The sequence below is a fragment of the Ciona intestinalis genome, chromosome 8, assembly GCF_000224145.3.
Source record: "Ciona intestinalis chromosome 8, KH, whole genome shotgun sequence".
Taxonomy (NCBI): Eukaryota; Metazoa; Chordata; class Ascidiacea; order Phlebobranchia; family Cionidae; genus Ciona; species Ciona intestinalis.
Window position 1 is genome coordinate 3,791,406 of NC_020173.2, and position 23,514 is coordinate 3,814,919.

At 34.0% G+C, this 23,514-nt stretch overlaps 2 protein-coding genes, 1 non-coding gene and 1 pseudogene across 3 annotated transcripts; 2 read left to right on the forward strand and 2 right to left on the reverse strand.

The window, feature by feature from the left end:
- Nucleotides 1–224: 224 nt before the first annotated feature.
- Nucleotides 225–12,174, reverse strand: LOC100177977 (cullin-associated NEDD8-dissociated protein 1). The gene is made up of 25 exons (XM_002130684.5): nucleotides 11,799–12,174; nucleotides 11,342–11,485; nucleotides 10,736–10,843; nucleotides 10,302–10,450; nucleotides 9,989–10,119; nucleotides 9,476–9,697; nucleotides 8,941–9,050; nucleotides 8,588–8,711; nucleotides 8,076–8,183; nucleotides 7,522–7,705; nucleotides 7,054–7,277; nucleotides 6,652–6,762; nucleotides 6,087–6,244; nucleotides 5,560–5,796; nucleotides 4,775–4,977; nucleotides 4,227–4,448; nucleotides 3,704–3,882; nucleotides 3,156–3,284; nucleotides 2,909–3,038; nucleotides 2,417–2,628; nucleotides 1,822–1,964; nucleotides 1,332–1,500; nucleotides 1,142–1,249; nucleotides 874–1,008; nucleotides 225–717 (listed from the first exon to the last, which is right to left on the reverse strand). The coding sequence occupies exons 1-25, from the start codon at nucleotides 11,864–11,866 to the stop codon at nucleotides 616–618; spliced, it is 3,810 nt and encodes a 1,269-aa protein (XP_002130720.2). The 5' UTR covers nucleotides 11,867–12,174; the 3' UTR covers nucleotides 225–615.
- mir4166 (microRNA 4166) lies at nucleotides 7,279–7,355 on the forward strand. Its single transcript, NR_034562.1, has one exon. It is a non-coding gene; the product is annotated as a microRNA 4166 (primary transcript).
- A 758-nt stretch (nucleotides 12,175–12,932) lies between the features above and the next one.
- On the forward strand, nucleotides 12,933–14,035 carry LOC100175657 (annotated as a pseudogene).
- A 690-nt stretch (nucleotides 14,036–14,725) lies between these two features.
- LOC100185858 (mediator of RNA polymerase II transcription subunit 16-like) lies at nucleotides 14,726–23,514 on the reverse strand. Its single transcript, XM_018812787.2, has 19 exons — nucleotides 23,353–23,514; nucleotides 22,920–23,027; nucleotides 22,262–22,416; nucleotides 21,907–22,013; nucleotides 21,465–21,592; nucleotides 21,246–21,355; nucleotides 20,848–20,958; nucleotides 20,415–20,579; nucleotides 19,818–19,954; nucleotides 19,561–19,699; nucleotides 18,918–19,057; nucleotides 18,275–18,371; nucleotides 17,824–17,931; nucleotides 17,351–17,433; nucleotides 16,914–17,049; nucleotides 16,357–16,549; nucleotides 15,739–15,889; nucleotides 15,211–15,369; nucleotides 14,726–15,009 (listed from the first exon to the last, which is right to left on the reverse strand). Exons 1-19 carry the CDS (start codon nucleotides 23,480–23,482, stop codon nucleotides 14,877–14,879), a joined length of 2,490 nt encoding a protein of 829 aa, XP_018668332.1. The 5' UTR covers nucleotides 23,483–23,514; the 3' UTR covers nucleotides 14,726–14,876.

Consider the following 23,514-nt stretch of genomic DNA (forward strand, 5'->3'; position numbering starts at 1 on the left):
GAGCTATATAACTTCCTGTACCTGTGCTATCTGGTACGTTCAATCTGTCACGTTCGCTTATATACAACCTGCTTCTTACTTCTAAACCGGTTGTAGAAAAAGTGACGACAACATTTCATCGGGAATATACCACCTATGACGTCACTGACATGACGTTCTTATCACAAACTGTCTATCCCTGAAGGTGACCAGATACGACACATAGGAATTCGCAACATAAATGATTAACTAACGAACATTTCCGTAGGAGCGTTTATAATTTTTGGGAGAACAAAAAGCACTGGAAGCAAAAAGAACATTCTCTTATACTTATAGCCACGGACAACACATTTAAATCTTAACAGCAGAATTTGTTGATTTTTAAGGCATGCGAGCTATTTTCGATTGGAACTGTCAATTTTAGCAATCACAATAATGATTTGAACCGTTGCAGCATTTGAAACCAGGAAATAAATAATAAAAATGTCAAAGAACTTTGTTATTTAAAGCATAACATGCAATTATATGTAGCTGCATTTTGGACCATTGTTGAAACCCTTAGTAACTGGGCCCAGATGCAATTTGAAAATTAGAACAAAACGATGTGATCATAAACTTTGTTCAGCAGCTTCATATCTAGCTTGTGTCCATTGCCTCCAATGTTACCATGGATGTGGCAGATGAGGAATCGTTCTGTACACTTTCAAACATCGCGGATAAGTCTGAACTAGACCGTACCTATAGAAAATACACGAAGGAATATGATTTGATCTAAAAATAGGTTTTTAAAGCGTTAAAAGCAAATTAAAAACAGATTCACAGATACAGATTGCAAAATCTGTATGAATGCAAAATGTATAAGCATGCTAAAAAAAGACTCTGAAGACAGTATACCTGTGCAAGGAATTCACTCATAGCAGGCGATTTATCAGCTTCTGGTATTGTGAGCAAAGCATTCACTGCTCTTAATGCAGAACGTTTCAATTCATCTTGCTTCTCAAACTCTTGTTTCACAGAGTCAGCTTTTACCTGTTGCATAATTTAGAAAAAAATCTCTTAAATTTTTTTATGTTGCGAAATATTTCCAAAATCTGATGTTCAATAAATTCAAGTGCGGTTATTCACTCCGCAATGTTACGCAAAACATAGCATTTCAACTTACTTTTACACTACATGTTGCACGCAGTGGTTCAACCAGTTTATCAACATGTTGTAGCACCGCTGTTGGACATAAATTAGCAAGTCGAACCAACATTAAAAAGGTAAGCATCTGCAGAAAAGAAAAGTATATTAAAATTAAGTATACGACTGCCGCACAAATTATATTTGTAATAAAGCTTGCACAACACTACCTTTATATCATAGCTGTCTTTCAGTCCATTTTCCACATAAGTTAGAAATTGGAAAATATCCAGTTGCGTTACAGAAGACTCAAGTAGCGTGTACATGCATTCGAAAGCTGCTTTTCTTACATCAAGACCATCATCTACTGTGTGTCGGAATGGGCCCATCAACACTTCCCTATGTTGGGTAAAAATTGTTGCTTATTGAAAATATGATTAGTAAAATCATTAAAATGTAATGTCTCATTATTATTACTACACATGACTGAAAGCATGGCATTTTGGTGATAGTACAACTAAGAAAAAGGTACAGGGTTTAAATGCCTACAAATTTTTTTTAAATATCAAAATCTATATTTTTAAAAAAGTATTTTAAAAAATCACTAGAATCCTTTCCCCATATCCCTGCAACACACCTTTCCACTACAACACATCAGTACATACATGACACGATAGATAAGTTACATTCTTTTATTCAACTATAAATAACATATTTTACCTGATAAGTTCTTTACGAATTCTAGTTTCCCCATATAGTTTGGGCAATGTTTCAGGCAGCAAATCTTTTATTAGAGCAGATTTATTATGAGCAGCTGAGTTTAGAAGCGTGAGGGTCACACGTCGTACATTAATATCAGGATCCTAGAAAAAAAGGGTTTAGGTTTTTTTTTCTTTATTTGAATTATTAGTAAAATTTTAATGTAAAGTATCAAATAATTTTCTTTTAGTACATTTGAAAGTCTTTTAAAAATGCTAAGCAAAAAACGAAATGTTGAAAAACTGTAGTCATTTTATGTCTTCATCAATGAATGTTTCATTTATTGAGTTGAGGTCCATACATAAACCAGTTTGGTTTTACTTCCAAATATAGCAGGCTACTTCTTTGAAAACAGTGAAAAACCAAGAAGTAAATTATACAGATAGTGTGTGTGTTTGTCTATTATTTGTGTCAAATCTAAGAAAACACAATTGCGTGATAATCATAAGCCAACACTGGCCTTAATCCCAGGTCCCCTGGTGTGCCTCATTGTGGGACCTCATGGTGAGGACCCCATCTATATAGAACTAAGAACAAAACAACATTCAGTCTTTACCTCGAGGAGGACAAGGAAGTCCCCAAAACAAGCTTTCAGAAGAGGATCTATGGGCCGAGGTTGATCCGTGATCGTCACTTTGACAGCCGACACCACGGTGCTCCGGACCTTTGGTGATTCAGAGGAGAGGAATCCTTTCAGTTTTGGGAGCAAATGATCGGGATGTATCAGCGTTAATCGGCCGAGACATTCAGCAACAACATTTCTTGTTCCTATGGTGGAAGTTGGAGGGAAAGATTAATAAACAATATTATTATATGTGAAACTTCCATTTTCACCAAAATAATAACCCCTACGATAGGGAAACAGACAAAGACAGTGTTAGGTGGTAAAATAATATTAAATACTTTTTATAAATTATTGTTGCCAAAAATACCAACTCAACAAACAAACTGTGTGGTGTTTAACACATGCTTGATGCTTCTGAACAGATGTGACCATGGCTTAAAAATATCGACTCCCATATATAAATGCTTATTGTTACAGTTCCACCTTCCTCCGGGCTTTCCGCGAACCGAACCAACAATTCCCAAATATTTTCCATAAATTCTTCCAACGCTTCTTGTGTGGAGAATGTGATGGTTTCTTTTAACGAGTGGAGCAGAAGGTATTGGCTCTTGGACTGAAAAAGTAAACTCCATTAGGTTAGTTTATCATATACATATACCATGTTTAAAAACTTAATATATGTATTCAAAAATTTCTGAACAATGTATAGGAAACATTAAGTACAACTCACCTGCATCTGAATCTGCTTAAGCATCCCTGGAAGATAATGTTGGAGGTTTCCGATACAGATCCTGCCAAGTGAGAACGATGCAGCTGATTTTACTTCTTCATTCGTTGCTGCAAATGCTCCAATGACAACCTGTGTGAAAGTTTCTGAATTATAAGTTATACATTTTGTAAAATAATAAAACATCAGATTGTGTGAAGTTTTTTAAATAATAATTATTGATTTAATGCTTTCATATTTGGTTGTGTAAGATTGTAAAATATGTTTAAAACAAATTTAGTGGGTACAGGCGGTACAATACCATAAAACATTTAAATCTCTTATCTCGATCTGCACCAACAACTTAACCTTTTAACTTTAGGGTTATGTAAAACTGTAAAGTATTGGAATTTCGTAAAATAAATTCTCTGTATGACCGTCGACCAAACATATTCAGAAAAAATACCCTAAGAACCCCCCCTCAAAAAACAATCTCTGAACCAACTAAAAAATACCCAACTATTAAAAAGAACCCAAAAAATAAAAAACCTCTGCTTTACACCATAACTCACCCTTTCAAGTTCAGGGAAGGAAACGAGATTAACTCGTTGTCCGATCTCTCCGAGTGAAAGAAGAACGAACATCCGGATCGAATCAGTCGACTTTTGATTCTCAACATCCAACATGAACTGACGAACAATCAACTCACATTCACCAGGGCTTGCGACAACGAGGGTGGCGATGCATTTAGCTGTTGGAAGAGGTTATTCACTTTGTTAAAATTCAGAGGTAAATGGTAATATCTTTGATATAGGCATACGTTGAGGGGAGCAGCGGCAGTTTTTAAGAAACTAGTATTGTAATGTTTTAGTAAACGATGTGTAAATTAGAACTTTTAAAGGTTAAGTTTATTTACATATTAGCTTAGAAAAGCTTAGCAAACAATAAACTATCAATGTACATTACAAAACAGTTTCTCATCAGCAGGTAACTTAAAAATTCTTAAGTTCCGGCATGCTTATTATCATGTTTCATGCAAAATCATTAAAATTTAGAACAACATTAACTGCAGATATAGAAGTTTCCACAACAAACCTGTTGAATGGAAAGCTTGCTTGTGTAGTGATGTTGTTTGTCCTTGTGGTGAAGAGGATAAACGTGGCTTGGAAGAAGAGGATTTTTGTGGATAAATTGGCTCGATGAGAGATCGGAGGACATCACGGAACGCTACGAGAGGAGGATCACCAATCTCCTTCTGCCTCTCACTGATCGTGATGAGGATGCGGAAGAAATCTAGGACTGCGTTGAGAGCTGCTCCTGTAATTGAGATGTTTGGTATGTGAGTGGTGTGTAAGTAAGACATAAAAATAAATACAAAATATAGTTAAGTACAAAGTATAGACTTAAAAATATAGAGTCCTATTTTAAGCAGTACAGTTCAAATACCTAGATGAGCAGCTTTATATAACTTTACAATTTATTTACTATGCTGGATTGTTAAAATCTTGTTACAAACTGGCCAAAAGTGCAAAACAAAACGCATATTCTGCAAAGAAAAAATTAAGGGCTTTTTAGGTATGGTCTTTTACAATAAACCATCAGAAAAGTAAGAACATTATTTCACACTAAAAGCAATCCCCCACCTTGTAACAGAGGTGACTTGATTATTTGGTAAATATTTGGAAGTGTTTCCACCAGTAATCCTTGCTTTACATTGCTGGATATAGGGAGTTGTAGCATGAGTACAAGTAGTTGCATACACAGCTGGGTAATATGAAGGTCGGCATCATTGATTAGGTGGGGTATCTCCTCTATTACTGAACCCATCATCTCATTTGAAATGTCACTGTGTTTAAAATGTCACAGATTATGTTGAGTATGTTATTAACTATATAACTATTAACTATAGGCAATATTTTTGCCAGTACAATGTTTTTTTATATTTGATGCAAGAAATTGTATGCATAGGTGCTTAACCTGGGGAGGCGTGATAGACAGATTATTCTCTGCACCGAATTAATCAGTGAAGATTGTAACCCATATGTTAAATTTATTCCATAGAAACATGTGTCGAACTACCCCTGCCTCCGGGAATTAAAATGTTTGCTGTCTAAGCTCTACAGAATATGTATGTTATTAAATATATATCTATTAACTATAGGTTTGATACTTGGGAACTGGTTAGTACAATTTTTTACTCTCATATGTATGAGACAAAGTGAAAAATTAGACACATGTAGAAAAAAATACCAGATACATCCATTTATAATGTTACAGCTTACAAGCTATACACTTAAAATTACCTTGTAAATTATCCTGCAAAAAATGCTTCTCCATTTAAAATTTTAAAACTTATAAACAAAACACTTTTAACCCCAATCACATATTTTACGCTACTTTTTAAATTTTTCAGCAAAAAAACCCTTACTCAGCAAAATTCGTGAAGATGCTCTCCAGGCATCGGAGGGTTGAGATCTTGAGTGATCTTTGGTTCTTCCGGAGGAAATTTGCGAGGACGGGCATCGCTCTTGGGAGGATCGGAGAGAGACTTACTCGCCTCGATACTGCCACCATGTGGATGGATTTGACGGTGGTTAGACGAGTGATCTCGTTACGGAGTCGATCAAGGAATAACTCGAGTGTGTTCGGGACTTCAGATTCAAGTCTGAAAATTTAAAAATTTTGGTGAACGGTTTTGTGATAGAATGTAATTTGGTGGCTGTTAGTGTGTAAGACTATGAAAGAATATAGTAACTTCACTAACTTGTAAGTCTTGGGGAAAAATATTTATTTAGTTCAGACAGAGGCATTCTATTTAACTTATAGTTATGAACTGATTTAAGACGCGAACCTCCAAATATTAAAAATAGAAAAATGGAACCAGTAGGAAAACTTTTAACGAATAATCATCTCTGACCCCTGATGTGATAAGGTATAAGGTTTTAGAATACAAACCTTTGCCCAGCAGAGGACATGATTTGTCCCATGCAAGTTATTGCTCTTTCCTTCACTTCTTGATCAATGTCGGAAGTTTTTAATCGATGTAAAGTAGCAAGGTAGAGAGTTTGGATGAGGGGGTCGACATCAAACGTGACGGATTCATCGCATACTACCTGTGGGGTAATAATGCTGTTTTATAATAACTGCATGCAACAACGTAGCAGAGGCATTCACAGTAATAACCATAAGCACATTAGGTAATATACAAAGTTTATCAAAATTTTTTTTTTATCAAAAAACAAATGCTCTGGTACATGGGCGCAAAACCTTTATAATAGCAGGGGAGGCAGGGATAGTTAGATCCGCACTCATATGAAACAAATTTGGTTTTAATATGTACTAATTATTTCAATGCAGTAATTTTAGGGTAGGCCCGCCTACCCTGCCACCCTAGGTTTGACGCCTATGCTCTGGTACATTTTAAAACATAATACAATGGGATTGAGAACTAAATAAAAATATAATTCCAATATACTTTTGTTGGATTGATTCTATAAAATGGGGAAGATAGTTTACATACCTTGACCAGGTCCTGCATTACAAGCAAAGCATCTGAAGTAATTTTATAGAAAGGATCTTTCACACAAACCACAATAAGTGGGGAGAGTGACTTCACAAATGGAAGGATCATCTGAGAGGAAAACAACAGGTTTTATACATCATAACTCAACAACAGTTGTTTATTCCATTCTAACTTTTTATTTTGGAATAATACTCTCTCCTTGTTTTCTTTTTATTGCACTTACTAGTCACCACAGGGCATAATGAAAATTGGGTCTTCTGGTAAAAAAAACTTGTTTAATTTTTCCATCACATACCCCGATGTAGTCTTACTGTATGGCGGATAAAACAGAAAAAAAACGTTTGGTATCGAATGAAACTATATGGTACTATCTTTGTTACCATAATTAAAATTTCTCACCGAAGGCTCATGGTTGGTAAGAAGAACATGAATAAAGTTGAGCGTATCAATCTTCATGTTGGAGGAGTTGTTACGATTCTGTGACAAGCTGTGTTCGATTCCTGGCATGAGAGCTCCGATGTGATGAGCGAGACATCCCGGGATCGTGAGTACGAGTTGCGTGAGAAGCGAGAAGCAACAGTGACGTGTCTTCGTGCTCTTTTCTAACAGATGCTTGTGGATGGCTGGGAAAATATTAAATGGAGTTATAAATTTGTGAAAGTAATCATTTAGATTTTATTTTCCTTTAATGAAAAATTTCAGTAACTAATTAGATTTTACTTTTCAGTACAAAATTTTAGTAATTGTTAAGATTTAATTTTTTTAAACATTTCAGTTTTACGAAACAAATTCAACCAAATAGTTATTGCAAACAGCATACCCCTCAAAATTTAGTAAGATATATATATATATATATATATTACTCACATTTAACAATAGTTGGCACTTGAGCAAGTAGAAGGGAAGTGGGGGTGTCAGTTTCCATCTCTTGCTCGTTGCCGTTAGCAACTGAAACCCCAACACCGACCCCTGCAGTTGAAACATTCCTTGTGTGTTTGACCAACGCAATAAACGCAGTAAAAATATCAGCACGAACACTTTCCTCCCTCTCCTGTTAGTAGAAGAAAGTTTTTTGTTTTTTTTATATTTGGTGAAGTTAAAATCCATAACTTAAATGTGCAAGTAACTAAAAAAAACTGTATTTTTATACTTTTAAAAAATATATATTTTCATAATACAGTATTGACTAAAAATTCAGCAATCATACAATCACGTAAAAACTGCCAATTCTGATACCCTATAGGCTAGCTATACCACACATCAAAAATTTTGATTTCGTGACATTTTTGATAACTTGGGTCAATTGTGGTTTATTACAGCCCACAAAATATCTTAGAATTGACAAATTTTGTTAAAGACAATTTCTTCAAGATTTTCAGTTTTTCAGAATTTTTCAGATATTTGTTTTTGAAAAAACTTACCTTAAATCTAGCAACAAGAGGAAGGGAGACTGTTTGATATAAATCCATTAATAACTCAGGTCTTGTGGACATGACAGCTTCAAGACATTTGGCAGATGCTCGTCGAACCTAGGTGTTAAGGTATAAGTTATTTAGTTGGAAGTTAAAATAACACAAAAACAGAAAACGTGTAAAATATATTATGAAATCACTCTCTACTCAAAATATATGAAAACCATCACATGAAAAATTACTTTTATTAAAAATAAGTACCTACTAAATAGTAAAACCCTCAACCATATGATTACATAAACAATTCATTGCAATGATGTTAAATGAAAACTTAAGATCATGAAATATCACAGGAAATATAAACCCAACTTTCAAGAAAAATTCATGATCATAAAATATCACATGAAATATCAACCTATCATTTATAAAAACCTCATGTTCATAAAATATCACATGAAATATGAACCTATCATTTATAAAAACCTCATGTTCATAAAATATCACATGAAATATGAACCTACCTTCCAACTCATGTCCTCATCATCAGAATAATCATCGTCTTCTTCATCATCATCTCCCATGACATCATCATCGATGACATCATCATCCTCATCATAGTTGTAGTTGGGATCATATGTGATGTATCTTAAAAAAGAAATTTTATTTAATAAAACATGTTCTTTTTTGTGTCACAACTTCACAAGCTACAGTTATGAAATAGGAGCAAAAAGTCAGAATGAATTTAACATTAAAAAATTGGCAACTATGGACAAATAACACATGGCAACCATAGACAAATTGGTGTCCTGGGTAATATGTGTGTGTGCGTGTGTGTATCTGGATCCTTTATTTATGAACACCGCAATATACTTACTTGAGACACATGTTGATAATAGAGCTGAGATAGGCTGTCACCTCCATTGGACATCTTCTAACAAATAGTTCAAATGCTTGTATACTGTGTTCACGCAATTCATCATCAGCCTTTATATTTAAACATTTCTTTTTTTTTAATTTTTCCAAACAATATTTTATAATTTGCTAAAAAAAATAAATTTAAAATTCCGAAAAATTGTTTTATGTTTTGAATACGGCAGACTGTTTCCAGTCATGCTGAATTATTTATATCTTTAAAGTTTACACTGTATCAGTATGTATCCAGTAGATATCTGTATTTCAGTTTCCTACAAGCTAATTGGTCTAAATAATAGATTTTACTTACAAACAGACAAAAATAAGTAAAGGCACGTGTTAAAAACCAAAAATTGGTTTTAAAACGTGCCAAAAAATGAATGTAAAATGTGAAAAACTGTTTGGAGTAGAGTTCTAACTATTAAAACACCTAAAAACACAAGAAATATAAAATTAAACATAAAATATGGAAAATATGATTAGAATCTACTATCTACCTCTTCCAGTTCACAAAACATGGTGACCAATGGCATGATATCTTGTAAGTACTTTCCTACTCTGTGTCCAGCTTGTCGTGTGATGGAGCAAATACATTGAACGTATGTTCTTCTCATCCTTGTCACAGCTTCCACATCCCGGATCTTGCTCTCAGATGATTTTAGCTCTGACACTAGGTGTCCTACTAGCTCGCCAAAGATTTGGTTATTGCAGGTGATGACCTGTGAGCATAGAAGTACCATTTTTTTACAAAATGTAAGGAGACATTGCTAAAATGCAGTATTACTTAGTTATCAAACAATAGATATCTAATAGATGCGGTCTACTTTGGCCCTGCTTGTTTGTACAGTTACTTAACTGCTGTGTAAAATCAGGTTTTCATTTAAACTTGGTAGGCCTACTAAACATATGCTGTCATCCTTGCATACAAAGTTGGGGCCACCCCATGCACCCAGAATGTGAAAAAATGACACTTTCTTAAAAAATGAGAAGAAATGATCCTATAAACGTACGAGATGACCAATAGCTGTGTTGCTTCGTTTTCGAACTGCCATTCTTGCACTTTTGAGCAGAGGCATCAACGCATCTTTGATTTGTGAGTGGTAACTTGCAAGTAATGCTCCGTGCCTGCTTAGCAAATCTCCTGCAAATAATATGTTGTGTAATATAAAACAGAAGAAGCCAATTTTCTTTATTACTTCAGTGAATATGGCCTTACTCTTATTAACTGGTCACACGGTTCGCATTAATTTTATGAACGACAAACTTATGTAACCTGGGTGTTGGGGCAAATCAAGGACCTCATTCACATAAAATATTTGTTACCTAATATATCCAAAGCTTCCAACTGAACTGAGACATCTTTTTGTTTTGAAACAGCTTCTGTCAATCGGTTTGTGATCTGTTTGCAAATCCGACCAATTTCATTCGTATTTGACTGTGGGAGCTCAGTAATCACTGTCTTTAAACCAATGCTGTAATAAAAACAGTTCACAACACTGTGTTGACAATCTTTATGCAAGAAAAATCACAAAAAAATTGTTAACAGTTTAAACAGAAAACCATGCATTTGCGCCAACCTGGTGTGGCAGGGTAGGCAGGCCAACATTGGAATTTTCTGCACTGCATTAATCAGTAATCATTTAAACCAAATTTGTTTACAAAAACGCACATCTAAATTTCCGTGCCTTACCTGAATTTATAAAATGTTTGGCCCCTATGAAACCATGTATATATATTTATATAGGTTATCCATATACCTTGAAATGTCTCTGAGTTGTTCTTTTTCCGACAGCATATTAGTACAGAGAGTATCAACAATCGTGTCTATTTGATAATCCTTCACTTTACCAACCAGAGGGCCCAAGCTGAAACAACATACAGGAAATACATGAACGTTAAATAATGAAACAAAAGCAGGCAGTTAACCACGTGTTATAAAGTACTGAATGTGGTGGTTTAATTGAAACTGTAAATATAACTATCTGTATTACAAAAAAATTTATGAACAGAATTGTCTGCAATAGTAAATAATTTTACACAGACAGAATATGTTATAAAACAGTAAAAATACTATTTGATTATAGTTTTAAATACATTTTTAAAGCTGTCGCGATAAATAAAATACAAATGATGGTTTTAACCTGTTACAAAAAAATTTATAGAAACAAATTAGCAATAACAAACAGATAAAATGGTTACGCTCGGTGTCAATAGGAGTTTGCACGGCACCGTGGCCCCCTCCGGTGCCATGGGCCACGAAATTGTGCTTAGGGGGCACGAGGCTTGTGCCGCGGCCACGAAATTGTGCAAACTGCCTCTCCTTGGTGTTATATGCTCATAATCATAAATTACTTATTACTAACCATCTCACAGCAAGATTTTGAACTTCCCCATTTTTATCCTCGAGTAATTTGAGCAACATTTTCACAACTTTCCTCTCACTATCATCATCAAGTTTAATCGAATCTTTTTGTAACTCCGTCATTAAATCATTCGTTGCCATGAAACTGGAGAGTAAGTGAGTAATTATATAACTGCGAAAAACTGAATTTAGTGTACGAAGTATGACACATAGGACATTTGTTATAATATAGGGGTAATAAATTTATAAATTTAACTTAAGAACTGTATTTGACTGTGTAAAACATAATTTCCAAACAATTTTATTAATAACTACAACAGTTGTAACCGAAAAAAAATGTACCATGTATGGTTTACGACTACTAGTTTTGTAATAAATGTCTTTAATTTAACCATAATAGTCAATAGTTATATATTAAACTGTTGTGAACTGTGAATAAACAACTGCCATACGCATACCGGTAATCCTTGTCATGGGAGTTCATTTTATCCAACAGACTTGAGATGTGGTACGATACGTTAGCCATATTTGCCGTTTCAGCAACTTTTCTTTGACTTACTTTGGCAACGTCTGAAAGTATTCAAAGTATTATACACTTGACATACGGTGTATATACCAGTGCAAATAATATAGATACATGTTTACGAGGTGTATACACGAAGTTATAGCACCAAATTGCCCAGGCCATGTAGCAACTGCAATATATTGTTTATATATACCATAAAATTAGCTTAAAATAAGCAAAAAAACTACTGCATTTTCTAAAGCAGCGGTAACTACGAAAACAACTTATCATTCGCGCTTTGAATGGTCGGGCATGTTTTCATTTTTCAATGCAAGTTCTGTCTTTAATATTATAGCCGATGTCTATGAAAATCTCAAATTTCTTGGGGACGATTGAAGTAAAGCATCAAAACAGGAAACAGCCTTGAAAAAACACCCTGAAGTTCAGCAAAATGGTGATGGAAATGATTCTATTTGTGAAATGACCTGCTGTGACCAAAGCGAAATCTCGGAAAAGCACTAACACAGTTGCGCAACATGCTTCTGTGCTTAAAATGAAACAAAAGGGTGACGTATGTAGGTGGAAGTATAAAGCCTTCGTGTATATTTCCCAATAAGCTGAGGTCAAAAGTTTTGTAGTAGAATTAAGCAATATAGCCAACGACGTACAGCCGACAGCAGCATCAGCGTCATTGTGCCAAAACAGATTATGGTCCAGACGTCGCGTGTCGGAAATTAAATTAATCAAATCACGAAACATGTGCAGAACTTTGTTTTGTTGTCAAAGTTTGAAAGCTGAATCTAGCTTGGATAGAATAATGTATAAAGCTGTCAGCTGTAACGAAGAATTAGTTAACTTATCTTTTTGTGCCGTGACTCGTATACTTCCTGTCAAAATTCGTATATTCCAGGTAATTAGCCGCCCTGCATTACTACGTGTATGTTTAAAACACACGACACACTGTATGCTAGCTGTAAGGTGAGAGAGGTGGCGTGTATCTAACTGACCTAAATTTTATTTGAAGTAAGATGACAGAACCGCTTGTACACGATATACGTCATAGACATATCGCAGGTTATTTTTTGGAAACTGTTAGGTAGCATTTTTTACTGTTTTCAATTTATATTAGAAGCAATAGGTACGTTTGTGTAGTCATTTTTAACAAACTGCTGCCCAACCATGTCAAACGGTGTAGCTTCGGACGCAGAAAATTTTAACTGTAAATACACAATCGGAGAGACTCTGGGCCGAGGTGCATTTGGACTTGTAAAGAAATGCTACGATAAAGTAACTAAGAACGCTTTTGCTGTTAAGCTTGTAAATTCGGAGAGTTTAAGCAGCAATCATATTCAAATGCTTGAAAGGGAGGCCAAAATATGCGGGAAGCTGAAGCATATAAATATTGTGAGACTCCACGGTTTTTATTCAAATGACGGAGTTCGACAAATGGTGTTCGATCTAGTGACCGGTGGCGAACTGTTTGAGGAGATTGTGAAAAGAGACCACTACAGTGAAGCAGATGCCAGTCACTGTATTGAACAGGTGATCCAAGCGCTGGGTTACTGTCATAAAAACGGAGTGATCCATCGCGACGTAAAACCCGAAAATATCTTGTTGGCGAGTAAAGAAAAAGGGGCAATCGTAAAGCTTGCTGATTTCGGTTTGGCGGTGGAGGTGTCTGGAGACAAGCAATGTAAATACGGACTTGCTGGAAGTCCGAGTTACATTGCGCCGGAGATATTAGAGAGAAACAAGTACGGAAAGGCGGTTGATATGTGGTCATGTGGTGTCATTCTCTACATCTTGCTATCCGGCTCGCCTCCGTTCAAGGGTGCTTCGCAGAAAGAATTGTTTCAAGCAATTCGAGATGGTTCGTTCGAGTTCCCGTCGTCTGAATGGAGGGGAGTGACAGTAAATGCTAAGAGTTTGGTTAGATCCATGTTGGAAGTGGATCCTACAGAGAGGTTCACTGCGGAAGAGGCGTTGAGTCATCGGTGGATTAAAACACGCGAGCTGTCTGCTTCCCATGTTCACAGAGTCGAAACATTGGAAAACCTGAGGCAATTCAATGCTAGAAGAAAACTAAAGGGGGCTATCTTGACCACGATATTCGCAACGAAAAATCTTTCATTGGGATAACTTATACAGACAACAATTTCGTGTAACTAAATATACGATTAGCATACCATGTAAAATGTATTCAACAAAAACATATATGAATATTGATTATTTTTAAAGCATAGTATTTTAAAATTGAAACGATGAAATGAATATTTGGTTTATAGTAGAGTTGGGAAACTTTAGCACAGAATATCCGAATATAATGCTCGTATTTTGAACGATTACCAATTGTCTATGGGAGTTGTGAGAATACGATATTATATATTTTTTTCAATGTTTTGATTACTACCAGTTGGGATGCGAAAATGAAAATGAAAGAGTTGTCCCATGCTGTTGCCCCAAACTTGCTGATTTTTTGTTTTAAAATTGTCACTGCACCTTTGTGCTGTTGCCTTATTTGGATAGAATGTTGAATATATAAATATAATCTAATTGTCGTTGCGTTTCTGCAAAAAGAGACGATTTATTAACGCTGACGTTTGCCTCCTGTTTCACATATGGATAAAAATAAACAAACACGTAATGTCTCAATTTACCCCAGCCTTCCTCAATTTCTACTGACAGTAACATGCACATGTTAGCTTTCATCGTAGGGAAATTGCAGAAGAACTTCGTTTTTCAAACCCCGCGGCGTCAAAAAGTTGCCCAAAATAAACGATTATCAGATCTGGTAGTTTGCAATATCTCAACGAACCAAAAAATGATTCCAGTTTAGGCTAAAAAAGTAGGATTTCAAAATGACTACTTAATATTCTAAACCATGGAAATTTTTGGGTTTAATTGTTACATGATTAAGCGGTAAAAGAAACGACATGAACTAAAGGCAGATGTGAGCTTTTCAATTAGAAAAATGATAGCAGTGCAAGAAATGTAAACACGTAGCACGGAAACATGTAGTTCTAATTCAAATTCAATGCAATGGAACAGGATGGGAGTTTAACTTCTTCCAGTGGCCACCACACACACAGCTGGAAACAAAACGTTGGTCCCAAACTTTCAGGGTGGAACGCAGGAGATTATTGCAAGTTGTTGTGACGCCACACCTGTGGGAAATGACAAGTTTATATCATCATATTACCATAACCACCATATTGGGCTTTAATAAATACCAACGCTATAGCCTACATGAGCTATTGCATTGTAGTTTTGAAAAAAGTAACCAATTCCTACACAAATTAGATTTAAAAAAACCAAGTTCTGCACAATTTATATTTGAAAAAAAAACAACTTTTGCACAATTTTACCGAACACATTCTTTTAATTCCTGATTTGGTGACTTTCCCAAGAAAATCCTTCTAAGTGAGTCAACCTTTCCAGAGCTACCAGCAACAGCAACATGATCCATCATATGTTGGCGTGACAACATGATGTAACTATCCTGTGGAGTTTCTCCAAATGTAAACCTATGAAAAAATAAAAAACAAAATAAAAACAGTACTCATTAAGTAACATACTTGGTAACTCAAATGCTGGCACGAGGTGTATAAACACAAGTCTAATAACGATTGTCGTTTCCAGCCATGCGAGGATAAAGTAAGTTACATTCATTCATTCAGAGGATTTCTAGATGTTTAAAATTGATGACAGCCTAAGGTAAAAGGAGACATCACGTTTGTGTTTTTTTTATTCATAAGAAAAACAAGAGGCAAACATCAGCGTTGATACGATTTACCCTATGTGTTACTTTGTAGGTAAATTGGACCTTATTTTATGTTTGGCTGATAACTTGGACAACCTTTTAGTGACCACTGCGATAGAGCAATGTCACTTACCTTCGAGTACCACTGAAATTTCTCATCTGACTAAGCACACTGTTGGGTGGTGGGGTTGGTTCAAGGGGTGGGATTATAATATGGAAGGGTAAGGCACTGCATTCATTGATTAAACTGGTTGGTAGATCGGTCATACGATGATCATCAGTGCCTGGAGGTATTAGTATAGTTAGATGTTAGTTGGTTTATAGTTAAGTTTAAAACTGACTATTTTTTAGAAGTCAGTTAAACAATATTAATATAATTTACTGTTTAGTGTTTATAATCAAGTTTTTTTCTGAATCAAGCTTTTTGGGTAAAATTACATGTCAGTGGTGTATTGTGCCAATATAATGCTAAGTTTTATAGTAGAAAACCCCTAACAGGACGATTTCAAACCAATACAATTAGATTGGTCAGTTAATGGCACAACTACAAAGTCACATACGTGGTAACTTATAAACGGGTGTGAGGTGTATAAAAAAAGACACCTATGTTATAATGAATGTTATTGTAATATTGTAAGTATAAACAAGTTATGTTTATTTACCACTCATTCTGTGTTATAATGACTGTCATTGTAAGTATAAACAAGTTATATTCATTCATTCAAATAGAATAAAAAACAAGTTATCTCACTAGCCATCCAAAGTTGAGTAACGAGTTTAAACACGTGAGACAAGACATCCATCCGTGAGTCGAGCACGTTAAACACAGGTGAGCACGCTGACTTGAGCAACCCCCAGACCCTTATAAGTACAAGCATCTCACGAAGCAAGGATAGCCAGTCACGATCCCAATATAAAGAGTAGCCAGGTCGGTTGGCTTGTTTCTAAAAAAAGGTGCAACTTTTAATTTCAAATAACTTTTTCTTTTTTTCCTTGCACCAAGAAGTGTGCTCATTGGGGTAATAGACCAAATCTGGCCTGAACAATGGACGGAATCTGGCCTAATAGGTTTTCTGACCTCTTTAAAGACCTCAAATACAATAGAATGATTTGTTAAGGTATATAAATAGCACAATGCAATTCAAGAAACAAAATGTAAATATACAACCTAACAGATTTATTTGGTCTCCAACAAAATTTGTATTTGGTTTTCAATCTAAATATATATAAGGATTAATGGTTATTAGAAGAAAACAATACCCATAACACTTAATTTCCAAATATGCATTCTTGGTTGTAATAACTTACATATAGTGGCACAGACGCAAGCAAATATAAAGCAACATCTGCCACCCATTGTATAAGTTGTTGCATTGATTGTAAGGTCTGTGGATCAGTATCAACATTCTGTACCAACTGATCAATGTTGGTCTCTGTGGATGTCCTAAAAAATTTCAAAAAAACACCATTTTGACATAGTTGTAAAAAGACAGGCTGAAACAAAAAAGCATCACATAAAAGTGTATATTACAACTGCGTCAAAAAACTTAATTTTCTTTAATAATTTATTTGTTTTAAATAGGCTGGTGATAAAATTCATACAAAATCATCTTGGAAATTTAATTTAAGAGAAATATACTTTAGTGAATTTGAAGCATTTCTATTCTATATGTGTGAAGCCCTAGGACAAGGCATGTCAGATGACACAGGAGATAATATGTCAGAGTTGACCAGTTGACACTTACCTGGATATATTCTGTAGCTTAGTAGCGGGGTCAATCTCTTCACCCCCCACTTGCTGGTGGGGTCGAACAAGAGAACGAAACACCTGTAAAGAAAAATGGGGGTGAATGTAGGGAAGTACAAAATAATTAGGTATTCCAGCATATCGTAGAATACCTAATTCCAAATCTAGAATTTCATTGTTTTTATTTATATTACAAATCAATTTTATCCACATAAATTAGTCTATTGACACTTTAATAGTAGCGTTGCTAAATCATGAGATAAAAAATAGTCAAAAACAATTAGGTAATTTTTGTGTTGTGATAATTGTTTACCAAATATTGCGCATTTAGCATTTTTGCACCATATGTTATGCATAAACACAGACCTGTTTTAATTATATGCTTAAATTTCAAAAAGTGAAAAAAAAAATATTTCTATGCAGGTCATCTTTGTGTATTATGAAGCTACCTTTACTTTAAATATAACTCACAAGAGAAATAGCTTGAAACAGCATTTTAAGATGTAGATCAGTAGCAACAGGACTAGCAGTGATGTGGTATATGCTGATCTTTAATGCTTGTAATCTTAACTCTAGCACCTGGATTAATTATAATACCATACATTGAACTTTAACTAAGGCACGTATAATGTTGTTTTTTTAAAAATTAACTTGTGTTTTTTAACTATACAATCTTATTCGATCAAAATTACACTCTTCAAACTATGTATTGAAAAAAAACATTTATTCAAACAATTTTTAGTTCTAATCAGAAGAAAAGTGTGCACCAATATCAGTATAACGACAGTTGTTAAAACTTCTAATAGAAAAATTATGTATTAGCAAGTGTTATATCATTACTTTTCACTTTAATAACTTTTTCAATCTTCGATACCATCACCAAACAAAACAAACTTATTTATCCACAAAAAATTCAACACACCTGCTGTACAGCTGATGTTTGGTTACCACACTCCACACTAAGTTGCTTCACCAGTGGTTCCACCAAGTTGGGATGAACATGAAGCAGAATTTCCCACCTAAAACAGCAATACATTCCTTGAAATATAAAAACTTATAAAACAAACTAATAAAAAAACCTGCTTTTAAAAAACTTATCCTTTAAATTACTTAACAGACATCAAACTACTTTTGTTAAATGTTATTTATAAAAAAAAAACAATAAAAAAAAACAGAAACATAATGAAGTTTTGCCGACTGGCAGATGAAACGTTGGAATAAATTTAGGGTTTTATTTTCCAAACCAGCCCCAAAAAGAATATTTTAATATTAGTTATTCTATTTATTTGCTATTTTAGTAACTTTTGCAGTATACAAACTTTTAGATCTAGGTATTAACTGCAGACACCAGCCAAAAACCGCAATATTTATTGTAATATTAATAAGCCAATTTTGGCCTAAACCCTAGTTCCCATCGCACACCACACAATAGGTCCTTACCCTTACAAAACACAATATTATAATCCTAAACTTTTTAATAATTTTTAAAATTTTGGTTTTCAAAAAAAGGTCCTATGCCATACTACACTGTAGGCCCTACAAAACAATTAAAAAAGCACACAAACCATTCTTTTCCAGATACAAGACAGTAGAGCATAAGTTGTAGAAGTTGTTTCAATGATTGCATAGTGTTTGTTCTGTTAGGTGTGGTTAGCCATGGTGGAATACGATATAAAAGTAAACGACCATGTTTATCTGCTGCTATCTGTAATGATATCAATGTATTCTTTAAAAGTTGAATGCTACATTGGAAAAAATTAGTAAAAATTTCAAAATACATTTCAAATTTCAGATTTTTTCTCTAAAATTCACACTAAATTTCAGATTTAGTTTGATAAGTAAATTTTGTAAGCATTTTGTATCAATTTTATTGTTGAAAAAATAATTTTTGCTCCTAAAATATTAACTTTCAAAATATATAAAATGCAAGTTAATAAGAGATATAAGTATGTAAAAAACAATGTGTACATAAAATTAGATGTTATAGTAGGCTAAGAAAAGATAGGACTCTTTTTAATTCTATTTTACTATTCCAATTGGTAGTGAATAAGAACTTTCAAACAATTATAAAACATAAAAACAATATCCTCACAACGGTTGTTAATTGTTTAAAACACGATTAGGATATTCGAATATTATGTGCTAAAGGTGTCCCCATCTTACTATAACATATTATATTAAGTATTCCTCAAAACTTAAAAAACATACCATAGCGCAAGAAAGTGTTGAAAATGAAACATGTCTGACTCCAAACTGCTGGGTCATCTTCATTGCTTTACCAGGTGTTGTTTCTTGTGAGTTAGTTGTTACTGGCAAGTGCTGAGTTACCAACACCTGCAGAAATAACCTGGAACAAATAATTTCGAGTTGTGAATATGCTACCTGTATAGCTGTTAGTTTTTTTTAACTTTTATTTTATTTTTTTGCCCTAAAAATTGTTTTTTCTTTTTTTTTGCAGAAGCTACCTGTGTAGAATTTGAATTGTATTGTCTGCAAGTGCAACTGCAAAACAAAAGCCGCAGAAAAACTTGCTTTCCTGTGAGACTTTGTTTTCACTGGATGAAGCATCAATGGGAAGGGTGGGTATGGAGAAGTTAAGAACCTGAGATGGCAACAATAATAAGTAGCGACGTCATAAATGAATGAATGCAACTTGCTTTATTCTCGCTTGGCCGAGAAACGACAGTCGTTATAAAACAGGTGTTCTGTTTCTTGCCAGCTTAAGACTTGCCCAATGACACATACACTATACCCACATAATGACAGCAGAGATGAGTCTTGAACCCATTACCTCTGTGTTAGAGACAGGCGCGATAACCACTATACATAACAGAGTTTTAATGTTGGTATTGTGGTCGCTGTGATCAGTTTAATATGCTCAAACAATATTACTTCTGCTTTACCTCTACACCTATGTTGGTGGATTACAAAAAAAGGATAACATTTATTTATAGCACATTAGAAATATTAGATGCACTGAAGCAGAACATAAATGCACATGATTGGGGACGGCACCACTTAGATACAATAAGTACTAAAACAATGGTAACAACAGTAGTTACCTGTGGCAGATGTGTAGAGTTCGTAACATAATGCCAGCACTTAGAAACATCAGGTGTGGTTGACACTGGGTTCGTATTTTGTTGAAATATTCGATGTAGTTGAACGCTCTCTTTACGAATCAACCAACTTTCAAATTTTGAACCAGTCGGCCCAGAAACACAAATCTGGAAGCGTTTATTATAAAATTACAAAAAGCACAAATGGTTTTAATACATCTCCTAATAATTTGTTTTACTTTTTCCTCAGAAAAATAAAAAAATTCAGTTGCGTTTTATTTTTTTAGTAAAAAAAAAAAATTAAAAAAAAATTTTTTTTTGGTTAAAAATGAGTTTTCCTAATTTTTTCTTACTACAAACAGAGGTGTCTCAAGCAAAATATGAAAACGAATTTGCCACGACTTTGTGATGAAAAATTATTATAAAGAGAACTCACAAGCACATGATCTTGGTTTTCACGTGATACAAAATGAGCATGAGATATATAGGTGTAAGGTGAATGCTCTTCACTTGCGCAACGTAGCTGTAAACTTGGAAGTGCAGATACCTGTTTATTAATAACAGTGTTATTCCGATACAGGTATTTTAGAAAAGGTTATAAAGCTTATTCGGATTTTTTTTCATAACTGTGTAGAAAGTATTATTGATTATTGGATATAACATTTTTAAATACTTTAATTTCATAAAAGATTTTAAATACATTATATTGTATAATATTTTTTTAATTAAAGTACATTACAACAGCGTAGAACATCTTTTTATTCCACACTTCTTATAAAATGAGAAAAAATTTAAGCAAAAAATTTCCGGTTCAAAAACTTGGCTAAAATTGACCTCATGTGATATAAGATGATCCTGTGTGTTGTATGTGAGTTGAATTTCATGGAATTGAATGAAATGTTGAATCTCACTGTCTGTTGTCATCACAACCACTTTACCTTGGCCTGAAAACAAAACAATATCTGTAACTTAAGAGAGAAAGTAGTTTCACAGATTTTTAACAAATTTCAAAAAAGGCGAAAATTTTTTAGTGTAGATTGTTTTGTTTCTTACTCGTAAATGCAATATCAGCAATTTGTTGGTGACACATCACATTTAGACGAAACTGTGACTCGACACTTTCGCCATCAACAAGAAGTAGTCTCACAGCAGCAAGCCCCGAACCAGTAACAACGATAAAACTAAAACAAAAATTAACCTTTTTTTAAACTAGAAAATGTGGATTCAAATTCCCAGTTTGTTTTTTAAGATTCAGTTGCAAATAAAATACAACTGGCTTTGTAAAATAACATCCGAAAAAGCGTACTTTTTTACCCCGTCTCCTACAAGGTATATACGTTATAACTTATAAGCGGGCACAAGGTGTATGGAACAAAACAAACACCAATGTCAGACCACTTGCCACGAAGATAAATAAGTTACCCTCTATCTGATAGATCATAGATATAGTCCATCAACATTAGGTCAAAAACCAAACAACAAAATAGACACTCACCCTTCCATAGCCTTCCCACCATGCTGCATAACAGTTGGCCAAAATTTTGCTCGATCAAATTTTTCACCCAAGTTCGATGACTCCATTTTGTCGATATGGAATAAAAACTAAAGAAAAAAAAAGGTGAATATGGAAATTACTCGCAAAGTTCAAGAAGTGAGATCTTTGATTAGTTTTTATTTTAATTTACAGTTTTGAACTTTATATTTGGTATAGTTGCACTACTTTAAAAAAAAAATTTTTGTTAAACACATACTGCATAAAAAGAAAACTAGCAACGAAAAATCATTCCCTTTTTAAGAGCAACCTAAAATTGCAGCAAATAGCTAAAAAAAATAATTATATAAGTCCTTACCCTTGCACCATTATGCAACCAGCCTAATGATAATATTTCTTCTCCTTCCAGGAAAATGTTATGTTTATTCTGATGAGTCCACACATTACACAAGGAGTTAGACATTGTCCACAGGCAGCATAAGCCATGGTTGTCACCTGATACGAGTCTTGTACCTAGAATAAGTAGGGTAATTGACATTCGAATGCTCTTTGCTCAAGGTAGTTATTTTGAGCAATGTTTATTTCCTTTATTCTACCCTTAGCAATGTATAACTGTCATTTTGCTGTTATTTTGCATTTGTTTACCATGCTGACTAAATAGAATTTTTTTTTGTAATCTTAAAGATAAATAAACAACCATGGTATGTGTTATAACTGTTGTTTTGCTGTTACTTTCCATCTTTTCACCATGCTGACTAAATATGACTTTTGTAATCATATAAATAAATAAACAATTATGTTATATGCAAGCTCCACTAAATTTCTTTAGATATATTGAATTTCTAAGATTTTTTTTCTTTGTAACTTTTTACTTTAACCTCGTGTAGCCGTAAAACGACAGTCTTTAAACACGGCTGTTCTGTTTCATACACCTGGTGCCAGCTTATGAGTTACCAAGAATATTACTCTTAATATAATAACTGAATACATTTTAGGTATATGAACATTGTACATACCTGTATGGTCCCACTGCAAGCAAGTAATTGCACCATCATTATATTTAGTGCTAAATACACCCCATGGCTGGTTGGGGTTTAATATATGAAGATACTGAGTGACTGAACCTGAAACGAAAAGGATTTATAATTTAAAAATAAATCATTTAATAAATAAAATCAATGAACACACCTATTTTTTTTTGGTGTAGTAAGATATATATCAATATGCACATAATATGTGTAGTAATGATTAAACAATTTTATTGTTCATTTTTTTTTTAATTTTTATTGTTTTTGATATAAAACCAGAACTTAAACAACAATTTTTTAATTGGAACAAAGTAAAAAAACAATAAAACACATTATTTTAAATTATAACAATCTAAAACCATAAGTTAAACAAAAGGTTTTAATTGCAAAATAACAAATTAAGCACACAATATATGATCACCTTGGTTGTTTTTTTCAGTTGTGAACGCAAAAAAGTTGCTTGCTGACCACGCACACTCTACTATGTCACCGTGACCAAGAGTTATTTGGTTGACATCTGCTTGCCAATCTATTTCATAAACAGGATCCATTCCCTAACCTATGCAGCTAAATGTATCTAAAT